This window comes from Mixophyes fleayi, chromosome 5 (genome assembly GCF_038048845.1).
Source record: "Mixophyes fleayi isolate aMixFle1 chromosome 5, aMixFle1.hap1, whole genome shotgun sequence".
Taxonomy (NCBI): Eukaryota; Metazoa; Chordata; class Amphibia; order Anura; family Limnodynastidae; genus Mixophyes; species Mixophyes fleayi.
In genome coordinates this window covers 95,663,036-95,684,324 of record NC_134406.1, presented here as the reverse complement: position 1 = coordinate 95,684,324, position 21,289 = coordinate 95,663,036, and the positions used below count along the sequence as shown (strand labels likewise).

General features: G+C 36.9%; 1 protein-coding gene across 1 annotated transcript in view; it reads left to right on the top strand.

Moving 5' to 3' along the window:
* Positions 1-21,289, top strand: part of VPS41 (VPS41 subunit of HOPS complex) — a 199,865-nt gene that overhangs the window by 106,028 nt on the left and 72,548 nt on the right. The window contains exons 7-13 of the mRNA XM_075212579.1: positions 458-523; positions 8,700-8,819; positions 12,183-12,329; positions 12,606-12,672; positions 13,932-14,029; positions 17,199-17,328; positions 18,267-18,382. Coding sequence (XP_075068680.1) covers positions 458-523; positions 8,700-8,819; positions 12,183-12,329; positions 12,606-12,672; positions 13,932-14,029; positions 17,199-17,328; positions 18,267-18,382 — 744 coding nt within the window. The remainder of the gene's footprint in view (positions 1-457; positions 524-8,699; positions 8,820-12,182; positions 12,330-12,605; positions 12,673-13,931; positions 14,030-17,198; positions 17,329-18,266; positions 18,383-21,289) is intronic.

The window sequence follows — 21,289 nt, the reverse complement described above, 5'->3', positions numbered from 1 at the left end:
TTAGACATCACAGATAATCCAGTAACCATGTAAAGGGAATAGTCTATACTGGGAACATGTCTGTGGTGACTTAAAATGTCCTTTAAATGTCTTTGTAACCTACACTAACACATGTGTTATACTGTCACTTGGAGTTTCTGTGCCTTAGACTTCACTAACTTCTGCAGGGACAATATCCAATTACAAGATGAAGAAACACTCAGCCTGCAGCTTTGTGGGGTTTTTTTTAGTTTTTTTTTATAATCTTTAATATATTTATAAATATTGGTGAGTAAAGCAAATATTACATACAATGACAATAAGTACTATGGTAGCCACCATTTGAAATATCAAGCCTGTAATGCTAGTGCTGCTCAGAATTTATTTAAATCATCGGTAAATATTGGTGAAAAAAAATTATGTTAATATAGATGTAATGTTTGATATATTAGCAAAACTATTCTCTTTGTACCTCTAGATTGTTGCTGTTCATCCTCAGTTTGGAAAGTCTAACTGTAAGCAGTTTGTGACTGGAGGAAACAAGGTAGGTTCAATTTATGTTTGGTAATACGTTGTTCAAGGTTCTAAATATATGCATCTTTATTTTAAAAGGATTTTTATATAGTTACATGGCACAGTGGATTTAAGTAAGTGATCATTGAGGGGGAAAAAAAGTATCTCTTCTAAAAAGGTTGAAGGGTGTATTGCATGTGTATACACTGTATGATTTTTAAAAACAAAGCTGTAACCTTTAACAGTGTTGCAATGAAATGCTACATTATTGTTTTTCTCTTTGTTTTATTGTTTTGGCATATGTGTGTGTGGTTTCAGTGGGTTTTCTCAAGAACCTTGCATATTGGTCTGGTCTTTTTTTATTATATTTTGTTGTATTCACAAGACTTCACACAATGAAAAGGGGAAAATACGTTGAAGGAAAAAGGCTACAGTGACAACAATTGCAACATAGTATAGTACATTAAAACCCCAAGATGTAAAATGTAGGATTAATACTACGTACTTGACAATGCAATTGGGAAGGCTTATCTGTAAGGTACTCTTGCAATACTTCTGAAACCCAACCGTAAACTCTGGTCTGGATTAGACCTCTTTGCTAGACATCCTAGTTTTAGAAATACACAGAGGCCCAGAATGACCATACATGTGCAGAAACTTGAAAGAAACTTTATCAAGAACATAAATAAAATCTCTTACAATAGATAAAAGTTTGAAAGCTTATCTAAGACACCAACCTGCTGGGGAATGGTGAATTGATGTTAAATAGTTCCATTCAGTTCAATTGCTGGGTCCTGGATCTGGGCCAGAAACGATGTTACAGAGAGACCAGGGAGTTCTTCCTCCCAAACCAAAGGAGTCCAGACTTCCTAAAAACACTGCATGGGGAAGTCCAATGTTCGCCTTTGATTGTGAACTTCAGTGGTGTGCTTAATATCACTCCTTGCAAAACAAAGTGCACCAGTGCTCCTACTCTGTACTTCAAAGAACAGTCTCACTCAGCCCAACTCCTCCCCTCAACAAACTACCCCTCCCCCCCTCAAACTCTACCATCTTGCTACACTAATCTATGCACTTTGTTAGTTACCTAGGTGCACCTACCCCAATTCGCCAAGACTGTAGCTGATTTTGCAGTGCATATCGGATGTTTGGTGGTTCGTAATTGACCTCCAATTACAACTAATGTCTGGTGGTTATAGATTTTTGTGCAGTGGTTAGAAAATAGCACAGGATCAATGTTGTCCTGCCCTCTGCTGGTACTACTGACCCTTGTCTTCTTTCTTATCTCCCCCTTGCCGGAGGGACCCCCTCCTTATCCTCTACTCTCCTATACCTTCTATTATGATAAAAAATAAAAAGGACTTTAAGCATATCAGTGCTCTTTTTAGTCTTTAGTTTTGTTTTTTGTTCGTTTTTTATTGCTAGAGCTGTCTTGGCTTTTTTTACTTGTTGTTTTTCTACCAAGTATTGTTCTTTACTATGCTAGTCAACTCTGTCGTTGTTCTAATTTGATGCAATCTCATTTTTGTGACTGTGCTTGAAGTTCTTAATAAATCTTTAAAAATGAAAAGAACACAGGGTCTTTAATGGAGATCTAGTAGGACAGCAGTTTGTACTACAGCCAGATAACAAGTACATAACACTATAAAAGTTCCGTTATGGTATGGAAACACTTAAACAAATTAAGTGTATTTTCTTCCTATTTTTAATTTAGGTTTGACTGCCCTTATTTATATTAATGTGAAGTTCATTAAGAGAAAACTAGTATGTTTACCCATAATCTTGTGGGGGGTTTTAATGGCACAAGCACTGCATCCTGATTATACCCTAAGAGGTTATGATATTTTCAGTACTTGTAGAAGAAATATATATATATACACTGTTTTTTAAAAAGTCTTCTTGATATATCAGAGTACCTTTTATAGTTCAAACATTTCCTTATAACCAGAACATTTGTTCCTTTATTTTTCTGTCCCTTAAATAGAGGCCAGTGCTTTATTTTCTGCATAATAAGAGGTATTCTGTTGTACACAGGGATGCAAAAATGCCAGAGAATAAATACACTGTGTTTTGTAAACTTAGAAATGTCAGTGTGTAAATGCTTTTGGAATGGCATGCCACTGAGTGGGATGATTTAGCTTGACCTGTTTAAAGCTACAAGCAAAATACATTTTGTTTCTGTAATTATTATGAACATTTGTGAGCGTTTGGGTTTGCCATGTCCCTCTAGCATTAATGGGTCAAAAAGAGAGGAAATAACATTTTATAATGTGGACAGTTAGAGAAATAAACCAGCATCATTTAACCATAGCTATGCATTTGCAGCTGTGCGTTCAGTAATCTAAAGTTAACTTATTTAATAAACGTAATTAAATTTTATTTGGACATATTAAAATATTCAAAATAAAGTAATAGTAACCATTCACCATGAATGGCAACTCACATTTAGGGACCTGTTTAATACATTGCAAGTAGGTAGATGTTTACTTTTATGTGTCATGGTTTTTCCAGGACAGTTGCTGTATTTACTGTTGTAAATCTGTAACACTTACCTTTTATTTTCCTTGAATTCAGTCTCCTGATGAAAACAGATTAACCTAAGATATTTTCATATAGATATTATATATCAGGCATCCTCAAAGAACAAATGGCATTGTTTTTATAGACTAAACAAATATCAGGACACATTGGTATCCTGGTTCTTTGTTTATAAATTATGGGAACCCTACATCAATAATCCATTTATGCACAAGATCATAAATTCATGCCCTGGAGCACTGTGCCTTTGTGCACCACTGGCACAGTCCTTTTTTTATGTCCGTTTTAGGCTGCTCTGAGCTTCACCCATGTAGGAACTAGGCTGACACTGAATGCCCCTGGTTGCTGTGCACCATCCAGGAGTCATAGGGACTCTAGGCAGTTATTTTCCTCCTGTAAAGTGTTCTGTATAGAGTCCCCTAGTTCTAGTAACACCTAGAGAGGCTCTATTAGGGGGGAATTCAAGTGGCCGTGAGATGACACTTTGGGGCATATTCAATTCCGATCCGCGGTAACGCCCCAAAGTGTCATCTCATGGCCACTTGAATTCCCCCCTAATTGAAGCCGGTAATACGGTATCGCAATAACGCGGATTTTCGTACGCAGCCCTATGGGCTGCGAACGAAAATCCACGTTATTGCGGTACCGCGGATTAGGTTCGCGGCCGTTCCGGCGCGATCCCGCGGGTCGGGATCGGAATTCAATATGCCCCTTTGTGTCTCCGGGACAGTCTGTGCAGACACATCGCATCTGGGTTTTCACTAATATCTTCGCTTAGTTTTCCTTGTGTCCCATAGAGATGCAAGGGTAAATGAGTGGAGATTTCTGTACCGTATTGATCTGCAATGTGCGCAGCCAGACATCATTAGTGTTGCGCATGTGTTAACATTTAAGTGAATATTACATGCAAACACATGTTATTTGTAATAAAGGTTAACCCAAAAAATATATAACGTCTTCCCTTTTGGGTTTTAGCTATATTTACTATTTTTCTCTGCAAAAAAATAGATAAAGAAAATAAAAAACCCATCCCAATACAGTACCAAAATAAAGCCCAATACCCCTGAAAAAGCTGAATTTCTGCTGAGTAGGCTATCAAATAAGGCAGCTCGGGGTAGCACATGTGTATCCATGTTTATTATGTAGTAATATAAAATTATATTTTTATATAAATCAATTTTTTGGATCATTTAAAATTTGAGAGTTTGCAGCTGCTGGACCTCTGCACAAACATCATGGTGATGTGTGATGTGCTGCCATACTGCATACACATTGTTGGCATCTGAATCTGCTATCACTAGTTTTTGTGCCGTTTTGCAACTTGCAGCAGTATGCAGTAATTACTGTACCTATATCAATAAGCATAAACTAAAAATAAATTTTTGAAACTTTTAAGCTGAATAAGTGCACAAGAATCTGAGTATAAGAATAGCCTTTTTGAAATATGAATAACAGGTAATCTATACCCCCCCCCCCAGGGGGCGGTACAGTGGTTTAGTGGTTAGCACTTCTGCTTCACAGCCTTATCTGTGTGGAGTTTGTATGTTCTCCCCGTGTTTGCGTGGGTTTCCACCAGGTGCTCCTGTTTCCTCCCACATTCCAAAATCATACTGGTAGGTTAATTGGCTGCTAACAAATTGACCCTAGTCTGTGTGTCTGTGTGTCTGTGTGTCTGTGTGTCTGTGTGTCTGTGTGTCTGTTAGGGAATTTAGACTGTAAGCTCCAATGGGGCAGGGACTGATGTGTGTGAGTTCTCTGTACAGCTCTGCGGAATTAGTGACGCTATATAAATAAATGATGATGATTAGTTGAGAAATTAAGCTTGAAGTTTTTCTTGCAAGTTTCATCATTTGTGTTGGTAAACAGTTATTAAATCTGCATTGCCACCTAATACAAGGTATTAGCGCAGGCACCCACCCCCTTACCCAGCTGGAGCCCAGGGTCTGCTCAATGTGGCCGTTTTTCCAAAGCTCCTCCATTCCTCTTACAGTCCTGGCTCCAAACTGTGGGGTTAGCGATGGACAATTCAATCTGACCAGTCCTAATAACCGCTTTAGTATTTTATAATGTTTCCCATGCAGTTTTCATGCATTGGTCTTTTACCAATGCAATCTATTCTACTGGTATCATGCATTAAAAAATGGGGTGTGTCACATTCTTAAATTTTAAATAATGTTAAAATTATAAAATGCAATGGCAGGAATGAGCTCATAAGAAATCATCTAATCTTTAATGCCCTTTTAAGGCAATCGTTGGTAACGGAAAATGCATTTATGGCAAATTAGGCCAATTACCCACTGGTATGTAAAATCATTCTTTTACTGCCAATTTTAAAAGTAAGTAAACTGATATGGGGATGGAACTTATTGGTTTCAGTGACCCTAATGCCCACTTCCGTCTGCGCCTGCCAGACGGAGCTTTTGGACACTCCCTGTTCTATTTACTCCAGTTTACTGGAAGTGAACTCAAGGGGTCATTGAAAGACACTCTGATCAATGACGTTTAAAATGCGGTGTCACTGGATTCTTAACGCCATTGTGTAACTATCCTACTGCAGCCAGCCTGCGGGCACCCTTTCACCTTGAGGGTCTTTTGCTGTTGCAATGAATGGCTTTGCTTTTCAGTGCACACTATAGCATTTGTCAGCTCAAAGTTTAATCTATTTTCTTCTTTTGGCAGTGTAAAGCTTGTTTTTTCTTCTAAGTTTACTCTCAGTCAATTTGTAATTCTAAAGTAGTAACACTTTAGCAATTTGCATTAAATGTCCTCTATCCATGACCCCTGTGAAATGGAACAGGTATTTTAAAACCTTAGTTCACAAGATCTGACCAAAAGTCATTTGCACAGTAATGATTTTGCTCAGGCACCCATGGGTGTAAGTACTGTCTACAGTACACCCACAAGATGAGCTCAGTAGGACAAAGAAACTAAATTACAAGATGTTACCCTTGCAGGTTTGCAATGTTATGCGCTGCATAGAATACATTCATGTGCTGTTGGCTTAGGTTTCCGTTTGTATATTTACTGTTGTATTTTGGCACCATCTTGTGGCAAAAAATTTTTGGACTACTGTAGTGGTTATCTATTCTTCTCAAAATGATTTATAGAAAACATATATAAAGCAAGGGGTTATATAAGTGAAAACGATTATCCAAACATCATCATTATTAATCTGATAATTTGAAGCAGTATAATCTTAAAACGTGTATCTAGTTAGTTTCCCTTTGCAAACATTAAACTTAAAAACTGATGTAAATAATATAAATGGGTTAAACAAATCTTTGTAATTATGCAATAGATGTTTATATTTTTATTATTGTCCTTTATTTGCAGCGCCAACATTTTATGCAGCTCTTTACATCAAGATAATTATGATACATATGAATAACATGCAATGACATGTAACAGAAGGTAAAGATCATGCTGAACAAATTAGTTTACAATCTAAGAGGTGTGGGGATAGTAGCCACTGCTGACTATAACACAAATATCAACTTTAAATTTCCGTGTACAAATAAGCTATCAAGTATTTGTGTGCTACATGAAAAAACAGTCAGTATTTGACTTATGTGCAAAACAGAATACTAATTTTCACCCCTTGCAATGTAACATGGTTTTGTCCAGGAGACTGAAATAAAGAAGTTTCTTAAGTTAAGATCCTTAATGAATCATGCCTGTAATCATTATAGAAATCTTAAAACAGCCAGCCGCTGGCAATTATGACTGCCCATTTATCTTAACTGAACCTCCTTGTCTGGTTGTGGGGAAGACTTTTGCTATTTTGTGCTGCATGGACACTCTTGTAGTTAGTTCAGAGAAATTGGGTGTCTGGTATTTTTCTTTGGTGTCATGCTTGCCGGCTTGCCATTGAACACTGAGCCAGGACACTTGTTACCATTAAGGAGGCCGAAAGGAACATCAAAGGAGGAACAGAGATGGCGACAGGAATGAGAGTTAAACTCTCCAGCAAATGAACTGAGTTGGTATTTTAGTAGATCTTCAAAACAACTGTGTCTCTGGTGTGATGACAATGCTCAGCAACACCTTAGGATTTCCACTGCTTTCACAAATCTTTAACAGATTTATTTTTTATGTAATCGACTTTTGTTTAGTAACAAAAGTGAATTTGCAGAATAAGGTACTTGCCAACTTCATGAAGTTGGTGTCTGGGAGCTGCCGGGGGGAGGTTGTCGGAATTCTGCCAACAGCCTCATATTGCGACCCCCCCCCCCCCCCTCCCCTTCCCCCCGCAAAGTAATGACCTGAATTTGGGAGTCTCCCGTACATTCCGGGAGAGTTGGCAAGTATGAATAACAATGTTTCCATATCTGAAGTGTGTAACAACAATTTAAAGCTGTATGAGGAATGGATTAGGGAAGGGAACAAACCTTTCTGGTCTCTCAGCAGTCTCATACACATTTCAATATAATACGTTTAGGACATATCTCGATTTTATACCATCCTGATTTAAAATAAGTTATGTAAAGGACAAAAATCCAATCTTAATAAACCATTTACTGACACGAAAACTGCCTTTACGTTTTTTTTTTTTTGTTTTTTTTTTGTTTTTTAAATCAACAATTTTATTAACTGCTACAGGCAAGTAGAAACAAGGTGAAACACAAATGAAAATCCTACGCGAGGGATGTGTTTTGATAAAGTAAAATATGTAGCAACAACAGGTAAAAAATACAAGTGTACAACAATAAACACATACTTGCCAACTCTCCCGGAAAGTCCGGGAGACTCGCGAAATCCGGGTAGGACTTCCGGGAGAGCAGGCAAGTTTCCTTCATCCTGCAATTTGCTAGCCAAAATGACGTGATTCGTGGTGAATCGCGTCATGTTTAAAAGTCGGCAAGAATGAATAAATAATTATGTGACAAGAATTTTATGCTTGTTTTTATTTTTAATTCGTTGGGGAGTCAAAGAAGAGGAGGAGAAAGAGCATAGGGGTGGGGATAGTGAGGGTAAGGCAACACGGCATTAGTGTACATCTTCTTTTTCTATTTAACAGTTTTTTATTTTATAATAAGATGATGATGTGGGAGTTGGGGCAGACAGCTGCTTTAAAGTGGGACTATTTCTAACTTTCGTACACATGCCATGTCTATCAAGCTTCATATCAGCCATTCCCTCCATGACTGTTTAATAATAGTTAAATGAAATTAAATAGTTAAATTATGTGAAATATGGTAAAATAAATACTGTGGTAGAGTTAACAATATTTGAATATAGATTCATTACTGCCTAATTTACACTATAAGTTCTACTTTGCTCAAATATCCATGATTTAACCTTTATTGTGGCTATCACTAGTGTGCATGGGTGTTATTTATGAAGTGTAAAAAAATATGGGTGAACTGGTTATTAAGTGTACTGTGCTTTACAGAATATATTGGTATCTGTCTGTCATGGCAGATAGAGCAAGATAATTTCTGCTCAGATTTAAAGGCACAAGTCAAAATAACCTGAAAATTAGTGAACAAATAGAATGGCAACAGTTTTCTCTTTTAATATTATGATTCGTTTGAGATGCAAACTCCTGGAATATACAGTATGTATATTTTTTTTATTTCAGTGCTTCAATTGAGAAGAAGCTGTGTGACAGTTAATAGTCTTATTGTATGAAATCTTCTTATCAGCACTTTTTATCTTTCTTTGTTTAGCTGCTGTTATATGAGAGAACCTGGCTAAACCGATGGAAAACAACCGTTTTACATGAAGGAGAAGGGAATATAACCAACATAAAATGGAGAGGGAATCTTATTGCATGGGCCAATAATATGGTAAGATGCTTCACATTTTCATATCGTTTAAGTGGACAAATATGCTTTTTTTTTGCAGCAGATTGGGGTCACAGCTTTGTGGTAATTAGTTTTATTTTAGTTTTTTTTCAGTTATTTATTTCCAATGTGTACTTTAGACATTGTAAACTATGGTGCATGAGATGACTATTGTTAGTAACCATCTCTCATTCATCAATACACAATATAGACATACCCACACACCAACGCTTGCAACCTGGAGAGGTGCATACATACCTCTGCATGCAGCCTGAAGGATACACACCACTGCATGCAACCTGGAGAGGTGCATATATACCTCCGCATGCAGCATGAAGGATACACACCACTGCATGCAACCTGGAGAGGTGCATACATACTTCCGTATACTGCCTGAAGGATACACACCACCGCATGCAACCTGGAGAGGTGCATACATACCTCTGCATGCTGCCTGAAGGATACACACCACTGCATGCAACCTGGAGAGGTGCATATATACCTCCGCATGCAGCCTGATGGATACACACCACCGCATGCAACCTGGAGAGGTGCATACATACCTGTGCATGCTGCCTGAAGGATACACACCACCGCATGCCACCTGGAGAGGTGCATACATACCTGCACATGCTGCCTGAAGGATACACACCACCGCATGCAACCTGGAGAGGTGCATACATACCTCTGCATGCTGCCTGAAGGATACACACCACCGCATGCAACCTGGAGAGGTGCATACATACCTGTGCATGCTGCCTGAAGGATACACACCACCGCATGCCACCTGGAGAGGTGCATACATACCTGCACATGCTGCCTGAAGGATACACACCACCGCATGCCACCTGGAGAGGTGCATACATACCTCCGCATGCTGCCTGAAGGATACACACCACCGCATGCAACCTGGAGAGGTGCATACATACCTCCGCATGCTGCCTGAAGGATACACACCACCGCATGCAACCTGGAGAGGTGCATACATACCTCTGCATGCTGCCTGAAGGATACACACCACTGCATGCAACCTGGAGAGGTGCATACATGCCTCCGCATGCAGCCTGATGGATACACACCACCGCATGCAACCTGGAGTGGTGCATACATACCTCTGCATGTTGCCTGAAGGATACACATCACCGCATGCAACCTGGAGAGGTGCATACATACCTCCGCATGCAGCCTGAAGGCTACACACCACTGCATGCAACCTGGAGAGGTGCATACATACCACCACATACATCATGCAGCCTTAATGACATGCATCATGGCATGCAGCCTTAAGGACACATACAATCACATGAACACACATTTGAAACATCATGTGCAAAACAGAAACCCCCACCAGCCCAGCCTCCTTTTAGGCAGCACAAATTTGAACATTTTCCCCCCTATTCTCTATTACCATCAACCCCTTACCATTCATCTTGGATGTAAATATTCTTCCTTCGTCTTATCTGACAAATAACACCACCTCCTTTGCTTATTTTCCTTTTACCCCCATAGCAAGAAATTCCCAGTGGTGGCAAAAAATGCAATCTCAATTTTGACCCACCCCCAAGAACTCTAGTGTAATGCACATCATCCCATTTCTGAAGTCACAATTTTCTAATGACTGCAGAGATGGGGTGACGTGTGTCATTGTGTGCATGTGCCCCAGCTGTCTGTTGATCTGATAAAACAACAGCAGCTACTTCAACTATTGAAGCTACTGCTGTTTCAGTTGAAAAATTATTTCAGTAGAGAACCAAAGTACATCATGAATCCACTTCGCTGTTGCCAAAGGCTGCAGAAAACCATAGAAGAAACACTAGATGATAGAATATTGCTCCTTTGACATACACAGTCCTTTTAAATATGTGGTAAGAGGAATTCTGTTCTAAGGGATGTGATCATTATTACAGTTTGACCCAGTGTGCCTTACTACTAAATACAGATAACTGCAACCAGCATCTGTCCTATGATGTGGTTAGTGGTCTAGAAGAAGCTATTACAGTCTTAACATTAAATGTTTTTATTTTATTCTATGTCCTTTAATATGCCCATTTTTGGCAGATGCATTTAGGTAACTTGAAATAAAATTGTTACTTAACACTTTAGCTGTATGAAATGTAAATAGAAATCAAGAAACCAAAGTAAACAGGCTGTTATTTAAGTGTCAGCATATGTAGTTCAGTCTGAATAAATATAGTTATAATGGCTCATCACTTTTTGTTCATTGGCGTTACCTTTTGTCTTGACTTCAATCACATAAACAGCAACAGAGCATTATGATGGATAATGACTAAGTAAATGATTTATACATGCTTGGTCCTCTTTCTATGAATAATTTAGTCTTGATTGCATCAATGACAGGTGCAAACTTTGAAGTATTGTTTTCAAATACAGGATCATTTGTTGTAGCATGTTTAAGTGCCAAATGTGAACGTTGTTTTATATGTCTATATCAAAGATATGTTTATTACTTTACTTTGTTATAATCGCAAAGAGTTTGTATTTCAAATATACTGTGCATCAGGCATACTGTACATTGTAATGATATAATAATTATTTGAGCATTTCTTTATAGATATTATTTTAGTCTCTCACAACTGTTTGTTAACACTTGTATTATATAAACGACTTAACGCTACACTCACCATCCTACAATACATTCATTCCGGCATACATCACTACTTTGAACATCATCAAGCATTGCCACATTGTGAGTATAGAAAATTATGTTTACAACTTCAGTGTCCCCCTACCCCATCCCCCCCCTCTTCCCTATTTCTGTCCATTAGTTTTTGTTATTTTACTTTCTGAACAACAGAAAGACAGGGGTTACAATATTATTCCCCTCTTGTTGTAATGTATTGTTTTACCCCATATAAATTTTATTTCTAACTTTTTTTTTTTTTTAAATCTTTCCTGAGACTACTGATATAACAACACCAAAGTAATACAAAGTTCTAAATATAATAACTTAATGACTGTCCTATATAGATAAACCCATCCCTACATACATTTACTTACTCAATATTTTATATAGTATGCTGTTTTTGTGAATGCAATTTAGAAAGTATGTTTTTGGATGAAGAGTCACTTGTTATATTTGTTTAGCTTTTGTAGATCTCACAATCCTAAATTATATGGATGTATTTGCTCAACTACATGTTTTGCTTATTTAAATGAAGCTGTTTATCGTTGGACTTATGTGCTGTTATAAAATTGTAATAAAAATAAAGTATTAGAGTATATTAAAGTGTACCAAACAATTGTGCAAATTGCAACCTTTTTATACACTTATGGACTACTTGCACATATATCGCTCTATTATTTTTAAACTATGTTTATTTACCGTATGTTGTGTTTGCTTTATAGGGCATAAAGATATTTGACATAATCACAAGACAAAGGATTACTAATGTGCCCAGAGATGATACCAGTCTACGTCCAGACATGTACCCATGCAGCCTCTTCTGGAAGGACAGTTTAACTCTTGTAATTGGATGGGGGAAATCTGTGAAGGTACTTGAGCTCAATATTTAATATTAAGTTCAGCTAATCCCATGCAAGTGCCATTTTTTTCTATTTAAAGCATGGGGCTTTAACACATTTTTCAACTGTATGTTGAGTTAAACTTAAGCTCTGTTTAAATGTAAAGTGTAATGGAGTATTTCTATCCTTTCTATTGTAAACTGCTGAAGAGTTGACCCACAGGATGTAATCCAGTGATGGTTCAACAAGCCTAACATAAGGTGATAGGGTGTAAAGTACCTGCTAATATATTTTTGTTTATTGCAGATATGTTCTGTGAAAGAGCGACATGCCAGTGAAATAAGGGACCTGCCTAACCGTTATGTTGAGATAGGTAATAAATTACTTTTCTTTTAACAATAAACAGGGTTTAAGCAACCCCTGTGTAATGTGAGTGAGTTTTTAAATGTGCAAATTAGATCTTTCATGAGGGGCAGTTGCTTGTAGTATAACTTCCATTGTCATGAATTTCCTATTTTTTTTAATTCCTATTCTTAAGGGACTGCAAGCATCCTGCAATGTTTGATTATTCTTTGTCCGCTGGTGGATATTTTTTTATTGGAGTTTGTAGTTAAATTTATAGACATTGTAATCAATAAAGCATCTCGTGTTCATGTTAATCAATGGTAAACAGAATAACTGTGCTAATGTTTTACCGATTAATTATAGATATGTTATTAGATTATCACAAATATAGGTTCTACCAAGTTCCTGAATTTTTTTTACACATGCACTTGAGACAATACTAGCAATGTTCTTTCATTACAAGCAACTTGTAGGTTAGTAATACAAACTCACCTACTGGTGGTATTTTTTGGGGAACCTTACTTGTTCGTCATTGTTACTGCATAGTATGTTATATAGAGAGCATATATAGATATAGCAAATGGTCTTACATTGCTTAGAGTAAAGAAACAAGATAACAAAAACAAAGTTATTATATAAAATCATATACAGTACAGTAAATAAGCATATAAAGCATGCATTTTTATTTTTGATGTCCTTATGTAAAACGCTGGTTAAATGCAGTTAGTATGTTAGTAGAGACCTATCAGAATTTCATTCAAGAACTAGCTTTCTACATTTTTTTTGTAGATCAAACCTTGTTGCAAGCCTTTAAGCAATATGTGGAAAGCGAGACAAATTTTCAGTTTGTGAAATAGTGTGTTGGAAATCTTATCCCAGTAATATTGCCTCTGGATGAATGATATTCTAGCAGAACCGGCTCAGATGTCTGCCCTTCTAAACTGATGAAATGGAATGGCGTGGAATGTTCAGCCATTTCCTACATGAGCGTTTTCATGCTGTAATGCTGTGTGTAATGACCACTATGGCTTGTATCAGAGAAGACAGCAGGATTTGATTGAGATAATGCTTGTGAATAGTTCCAGCTAATTCATACATTAGCTCAGAGGCTTTCCAGCTGTTGGGGAACTGCATAGCCCAGCATAGTTTATTTAGCAGCCTCTGACTAGCAGACCATGCTGGGACTTGTAATTCCACAACAGCTGGAGAACCCCAGATTGCCTAACCCATATTTCTTGTGTTTTATTTTCTCCCCTGTTTATAGTTCTTCTTTTATTCTCTGTTTAGTGTCACAGTTTGATACAGAATTCTTCATTAGTGGAATAGCACCTCTCTGTGATCAGTTTGTGATGCTTTTTTTTGTAAAGGAGACTTCAGAAAAAGCGGTAAATATAACCTTACACTTATAACTTAGAAAATACTTCCTGCTTACTGATCTTAATGTTAATAAGTTATACAGTGTGTTCTGTATATTCTGTAGATGGACAGAGATTGTTGTACTGAATGGTGTTCCAGGGTGCAGAATGTTCTCTACAATTCTTTCAAGTATCCGAGCTAAACTAATCAGATATGTCACAAGATAACACATATTCTCAACGGTTTCCTCTTCCATAGGGCAGTGTTTTCTGCAAGAAACTTTACCCCATCTGTAGAAAAATCTTTTTCTTTATCTGTGAAAAATAAAACCACTAACACAGGAAACATTATTTTCTATGTGATAGAAAAGTAAGACCAAAATCTATTTTGTTTTCTCTAAAAAGTATGTTGTGCTTTTTATGAAGGACAACATACTGCTAATTTCTAATAATCACCCTGCAAGGTTGACATAATGTATTATTGGTTGTGAGTGCTGTTATGTTAATTAAATTGCAGTAGTCTACAATTTCTGGACAAGTTTCCAAGAATGCAACGCATCTACAAGGGATAGCTGTCAACTATGGTGTTAGAAAACCGTATTACTCTTAGATTCCTGTAATACAGCATTTTGCTCAAAAGTAAAAAACCCAAAAAAAACCTATTTATTTAAGGTTTTAATAGCAACTAGACAGTGTACAATATTATGTTTACAGATACTGCATAAGGCAAACTTACCCTTTGTTCATACATGTGAGCTCTGCATCTGTGAAGACTGGTCGATCCACACGTATAACCTTGCTAAACTTCTGCGCACTAAAAAAAGAATATGTTGCCAGTTATGCACTTGGGAAGCTTTGCACGCACAATTCACAGGATCGGCAGATACACTATTCTACCACTTAGAATGATGTGCTGGCCGACCTAACCTGACAATGGCTGTCTATATGAAAAGCAGTGTTGAGTGTAAAATGACTGACTATTAATTTACCTAGTACTTTAACTTTACATCACATTAGCTAATAGTCATCAGTGAATTACCCCCAATAAGGGGCCTCCACTTTCTGCTTTGCACTGCATAGACCTGGAAAATAGAATATCTTGATATGAATCTGCTATGATCACGTAGAGGCCACACCCTCTGCTCCCACAATCCAAATACATCATTTTAAGTTAATTGGCATCTGCCTAAACTGACCCTGGTATGTATGTTTGTGCACATGTGGTCGGGAATTAGGTTACTATAAAAAATTGAATACAAAAAGGTGTTCATTGCAAGATTAGGGCTCTTACGGACTAGCTTAAATTCTTCATCAGCATCATGTGTTTTACTAGCATTTTAATGTAAATGGGGTTGTTACTAGGAATGATTGTTTCTAGTGTACCATACCCACTAATGCAGTATTTCTGAATTTGCCAACAATGCTTTGATTGTAGGTAAATGTATTGGGGAAGCCTACAGTGAGCTCCAAATGCTAGTAATGAACATTTATTTGACATGGTTGTAATGAACATATATCATGACATCTGTTTTCACTCGTGAGTGTGTGTGTGTGTGTGTGTGTGTGTGTGTGTGTATATAGATATATAGAAGAAGTTTATTTGTTTTTTTGGCGAATATCTTCCACAGCTTTCAAGGTAAAGCTGGCAAATCTTACATAGTTATTTAGTATCGAAAAATTAACCTATTAGACCATATAGCGACAAAGCAGCAAATATTGAAAACATCATTTATTTATTTTTTATTTGTAAACAATTGTTTGCCTGCTGGAATGAAACCTCACCACAACATAACACCACAAAAGCAACAAATCATATTTTCTAAAAAACAAAATGGTCTATTTACCAAATAATTTGCTAATATAAGAAAACTGCTTCACACTACAAATCAGACCTGCAAAACACCGGGTGAGCCTGCTAGTTAACGTTAAAAATTGTTAATGCATGTCAATGGCTTGTTTTGTTACAAAATCAGAAAACCACCCTCTAGAAATCCTGGTACCATGGCTGGTGGCCTTCGTACTGTTATATAGTCCCTAAATACCTTGGTGACTTCTAATATCCTTAGAATTTAAAGTGGTATCATATAATAATCTTGCATTAACGTGGACCTATTGCATATACACAACTAACATTCAAAATATATACTGTATAATATATACGTGTGTACAATATATTTGCAGACAACATATAAACATATTTTATATTTAATATGTGTTACATCAATATAGATTATTCTAAATTTACTGGTTTACATGAGTTCTTATAATTGCCTTTAACAGTAAAATTGACATATTTATTTCTATATGAAAGTTGGAAACAGAGTGGTCAGCCCTCACTTCAGATAGAGAAGTCTTTTATGATGGGTAGTGCTGCTTTGCAACATTCATTTCTAAATGGGATTTCTGTATTAAATGTGAGGTCTGTACACACTAGGGGCAAAGCCAGCCATTATACAGCATTCACTCTGAAGAGCAGGTCTCCATGGAAACATGATACTGTACATTTGTTGCCATGGGACATAGGACAGGCCTCTGCAAGTTAATACAGAATAGTGAGCGCTCAAGCAGCAATCAAACCTCCAGTCTTAAACAAAACATTTTTCTTTCTTGTTAGGCTAGCATTAATATTTTTTTATGTCATTTGTGTGTTTTTAATAGAAATAGAAAAAACTGTCAGCGCTCAATGATCAATGAAGCTGCCGAATATCATGGATAAGACAGGGTACACAGACCTATCAGATAGTTTGCAATCAATAAAAAAATCCAGATTCACGGCGCTAAATTGTACCCAGGGATCTCTAAAGAATTCTTCACCATAAATCAAGATAAATAAAAATTAAAATTAAAATAAATAAATAAATAATTTTTTTTTTTTTTTTTTTTTTTTTTTTTTTATTTATCTTGATTTAGGGTGAAGAATTCTTTAGAGATCCCTGGGTACAATTTAGCGCCGTGAATCTTATTGATTTGTGTGTTTTTGTTTTCTTCAATTGTAAAATGCTGATGACTTGAGCTTGTTGTATATAGTATTTTCTGCATGTATTCATACAATATGTTTTGTTCAAGATATAAAAACGTAGCCAACATTCAATAGACAAATTATGTTTTTTTTTGTTTTTTGTTTTTTTTTAAATATTAAAAGAAACCCAAATAAGTGAAAATAGGACTTTATTTGAGTTTTGTGTATTTTTTGTTTCAGAACAGTGTCTTTTGTGCCAGGCCCCGGCTTGATATAATTCAGCCACATGCAGATTCATGTGAAGAGGTTTCTTCAGATGCTATAACAGTAAGGGGCTTTCAGGAGAATGAGTGCCGGGATTATCGCTTGGGTAAGAAGTTGAAAATTGTTTTTTTTTAATTGTTAATGTTAAAGTGGGTCTCTTACCAGGTTCTCTGATGTTGTTTGTTTGCTTTACTATATATTTTCTGTCATTACTCTATCATTCTCTGTGTCTGTGTAATTGTCCTTGTCTGTTGCGGCTTGTGTTTTTAATGTGTAAAGTTAGAAATGCATCTATACATATATGACATGGATGGATCACATTTAGTATTTTCCAAACCGCAATATAAAATGTTTCTACATCATCATCTACATTTTTTCATGCCGGCAGATCACAAACCAGAGTGCTGGTTTTGTGACCTGGCATCTATAGAAATGATACAATGTACCGGGTATGTTTGTTCCTAAAAGAAATGGACCTTTTTATGTAGTTTTGCAAACACTTTATATGACCATTCTTCACCAGGAATCTAATTGTTTTGTATAAATTGGTCAGATCCCATACATTGTGGGCTTGCAAAACCAAAAACCACACCCCACTGCCATTAAAACTTCACACACACAATCTTCGTGATTCTCCTTCGAGCACAGAATGAATATAGTCATTTTTATTTTAATAAACTGCAAAGTCTTCATCATGTACCATATTCTTCATGAATGTGTATGTATAGATAAAAAGTGAGAAGTGTTGGGGGTTTTGAAGTCCCAACAAGTGTTGAGTGCCTATGTGCTTAGACTCTTCAAAAGGGATTACACACTGACATTTTCTGGACAAAAACAATTACCATACAGTTTCTCACCCCAGTGAACGCACCTAAAGGCTGCCTTTTCCCAGGATCAGCATATTTGCTTATGAGCGAAAAGAAAGTGCAACACGTGCAGTTGGTAAATGATTGTAACTCCTAAGTATTTGCCAATGATTAATTTCATATTTATAAAGTAGTAATTTTATATTGTCTTCTTGTATACATCTGTCTGTTTTTATAGAGTATGCTGAAGGTGAATCACTTTTCTATATAATAAGTCCAAGAGATGTTGTTTTGGCCAAAGAACGAGATCAAGATGACCACATTGACTGGCTGCTGGGGAGAAAGAAATATGAGGTACTTTATTTATATGTGATCTCTATAGGACTGTACAAGAATCTATAGTATGTATATACTTAGTAATCAACATACGTTGCCATCATTTAACATTATTAATTGTAAAAGCTGGATGTTGGTTGTTTGTTTTTATTTTTTTAGGTTTTGCTACAGCTGTTTAAGTGGAGATTAGACTAGATAGTGAAGTAAGCATTCTCCTCATACCCAAAAGGAAAAGTTTATTTTTTATTTTTTCTAAAAGAATAACCTTTGTTTTAAATATGTCTATACATAATGGCCCGGGCAACAGTGTAATGTCTCAGTGTGTGGGCTGTATATGGACATGAACAGTCACTCTTTGTTTTGAGTGCTTTACACCAGTAATGGAGGGGATGTCTGCAGAACGCAAGAATGCCACGAGAGAGAATAGTTACGACCAAAATAAGTATATGTATGTATATATATGTGTGTATATATAATATATCTATATAGAGATAGATAGATATATATAGATATATATATATATACCGTATATACTCGAGTATAAGTCGACCCGAATATAAGCCAAGGCACCTAATTTTACTACATAAAACTGGGAAAACTTATTGACTCGAGTATAAGCCTAGGGTGGAAAAGAGCGCTAATTTAAAAACCTAAATAAAAATGATAGGTTCAATCTATGAAATCATTTTTAGCTAGATGACAAGGAACATTCATAAATGATTATAAAATCAGAGAGAGAGAGAGAGAGAGGGAGAGAGAGAGTCAGAAAATATATAAGGATATTATGCCTCCTCTCAACAAGCATGCAAGTTCTTCTAAGCAACTGACTGAGGACTTCAAAACAACGGTAACTCAGAGTTACAAGGCAGAGAAAAGCTATACAAATATAGCAAAATGCTTCCAGTTAGGAACTTACCCTGTCAGAACCATCATTAATAAGTAGAGGAGGTACTGGTGCTGTTTAAATCAAGGCAAAACCTGGAGACCCAGAAGATGTGATCGAACGGCTTGTAAATCCACCCCGCAGTGGAACGCATATGCGTTCCAACAACAGGAAGTTCGACATTTGGAACGCAAGTTTGCGTTCCAAATGCCGAACTTCCTGTGTTGGAACGCATATGCAGAAGTTGAAGCCGAGGGACCGGACACCAGGTAAGTTCACCCGTGTATAAGCCGAGTGCCCTTTTTCAGCATACAAAAGTATGCTGAAAAACTCGGCTTATACACGAGTATATACGGTGTGTGTATATATATATATATATATATATATATATATATATATAGAGATAGAGATAGAGATAGATAGATAAAATTAATGAGCATTGCAATTTCAAGCAACGGTAATCATGTCACAATACAACAGGGCTGAGCCCTATTCTTTCTAGTCTACACAACTGAGCCCCATGATTTGACCAGCCTACATTGTGGAGACCTGTTCTATGATCATTCTACAAAACTGAGCTTGGTTAGGTGATTAGTTTAGTGTTGGCCAACATTCTGTAAACAGTGTACATGCTAATCTCTATTCTATGGCCAGTGTACACGCTGAGCCCTATTTTATAACCCATGCTGTGTCTCATGCTATTAGCTCTATCTAAAATATAGCATGGTTCTTCCTGTGGTGTCCTCCATAATACTTATCATTGCAACTGATGGCAGTACAGTAAGCTATGTATCTGGTTGCTTTTCTTAGGGTGAACTCCAGCAACTATAGCAATGGAAAAGTGTAAAACCAAAGTTAGGCAAACTCCAGGGCGTAAATATATTAAGCAGCAAGTTTTGCCTTGAAAGCTATTGCCGTTTTAAATATCCACTGCAAAGTCGCCGAATATTGGCGACTTGCAGAATCCGCTGCTTAATAAATTTCCCTCAGAAGTCTGCTTGACTTAATAAAGGAAATACAAGTAGTGCTACTAGTAACAGAGCAGATTTTCTTTCCTCCCAGTATCCAGATCGAGCACAAAAATTCAGGAGACAATGTGCTGTAATTTGAAATCAAGTGATATATGTTCATTGCTTACATCTGTTTATCCACATTATAAATTGTACTTTTAAGGGCTTGTTTCTCTGTATCTGTGGTAAGGTTAGTCTGAGTTTAAGCTGGATGGAAGAAGGATTTAAGAAATTGAGAAATGCTGCATCCATGTTTGCCTCTTAATTCTTAAAATGTGTGTGTACCGTCAGCATTATGTTCATGAGATTCAATAAGCCATAATTACAGTGGTGATTAAGCTGCATTCCCCGTGTTGAACACATCTCAGGCTGAACGTATTCATGGGACCAGGGTAAGAGTCTGTGTGTACAAGCCCTAAATCTGATTTGATTCATAAAATTAAGACAGGTACTTAGTCTTACAATACACATCATCAACATTTATATAGCGCCAGCAAATACCGTAGCGCTTCACAATTGGGAACAAACATTGATAAAACAATACTGGGTAATACAGACAGACAGAGAGGTAAGAGAACCCTGCTCACAAGCTTACAATCTATGGGACAATGGGAGTTTGAAAACACAAGGGTACATGCTACATCATATTGCACATTGGACCAGCTAGAATGCAAAGGTAAAAAGTATCGAGTGTGCTGTGTGATAAGTTAGTCGCGTGATAATGGGGTAACCTAGGGAGATTAAGATGCTGGTTGAGGAATATCATAAGCTTGTCTGAAGAGGTGGGTTTTCAGAGAATGCTCGAAGGTTTGAAGACTAGAGGAAAGTCTTATTGTGCGAGTGAGGGAATTCCACAAAGTTGGTGCAGCCCGAAAAAAGTCCTGTAACCAGGAATGGGAGGATGTGATGAGAGTGGAAGAGAGACGCAGCCCTTGTGCAGAACGGAGGTGTCGAGTTGGGAAATATTTGAGACAAGTGAGGAGATGTATGTCTTTCTGTGCAATTTTGTTGACGGCCTTGTATGTTAGTAGA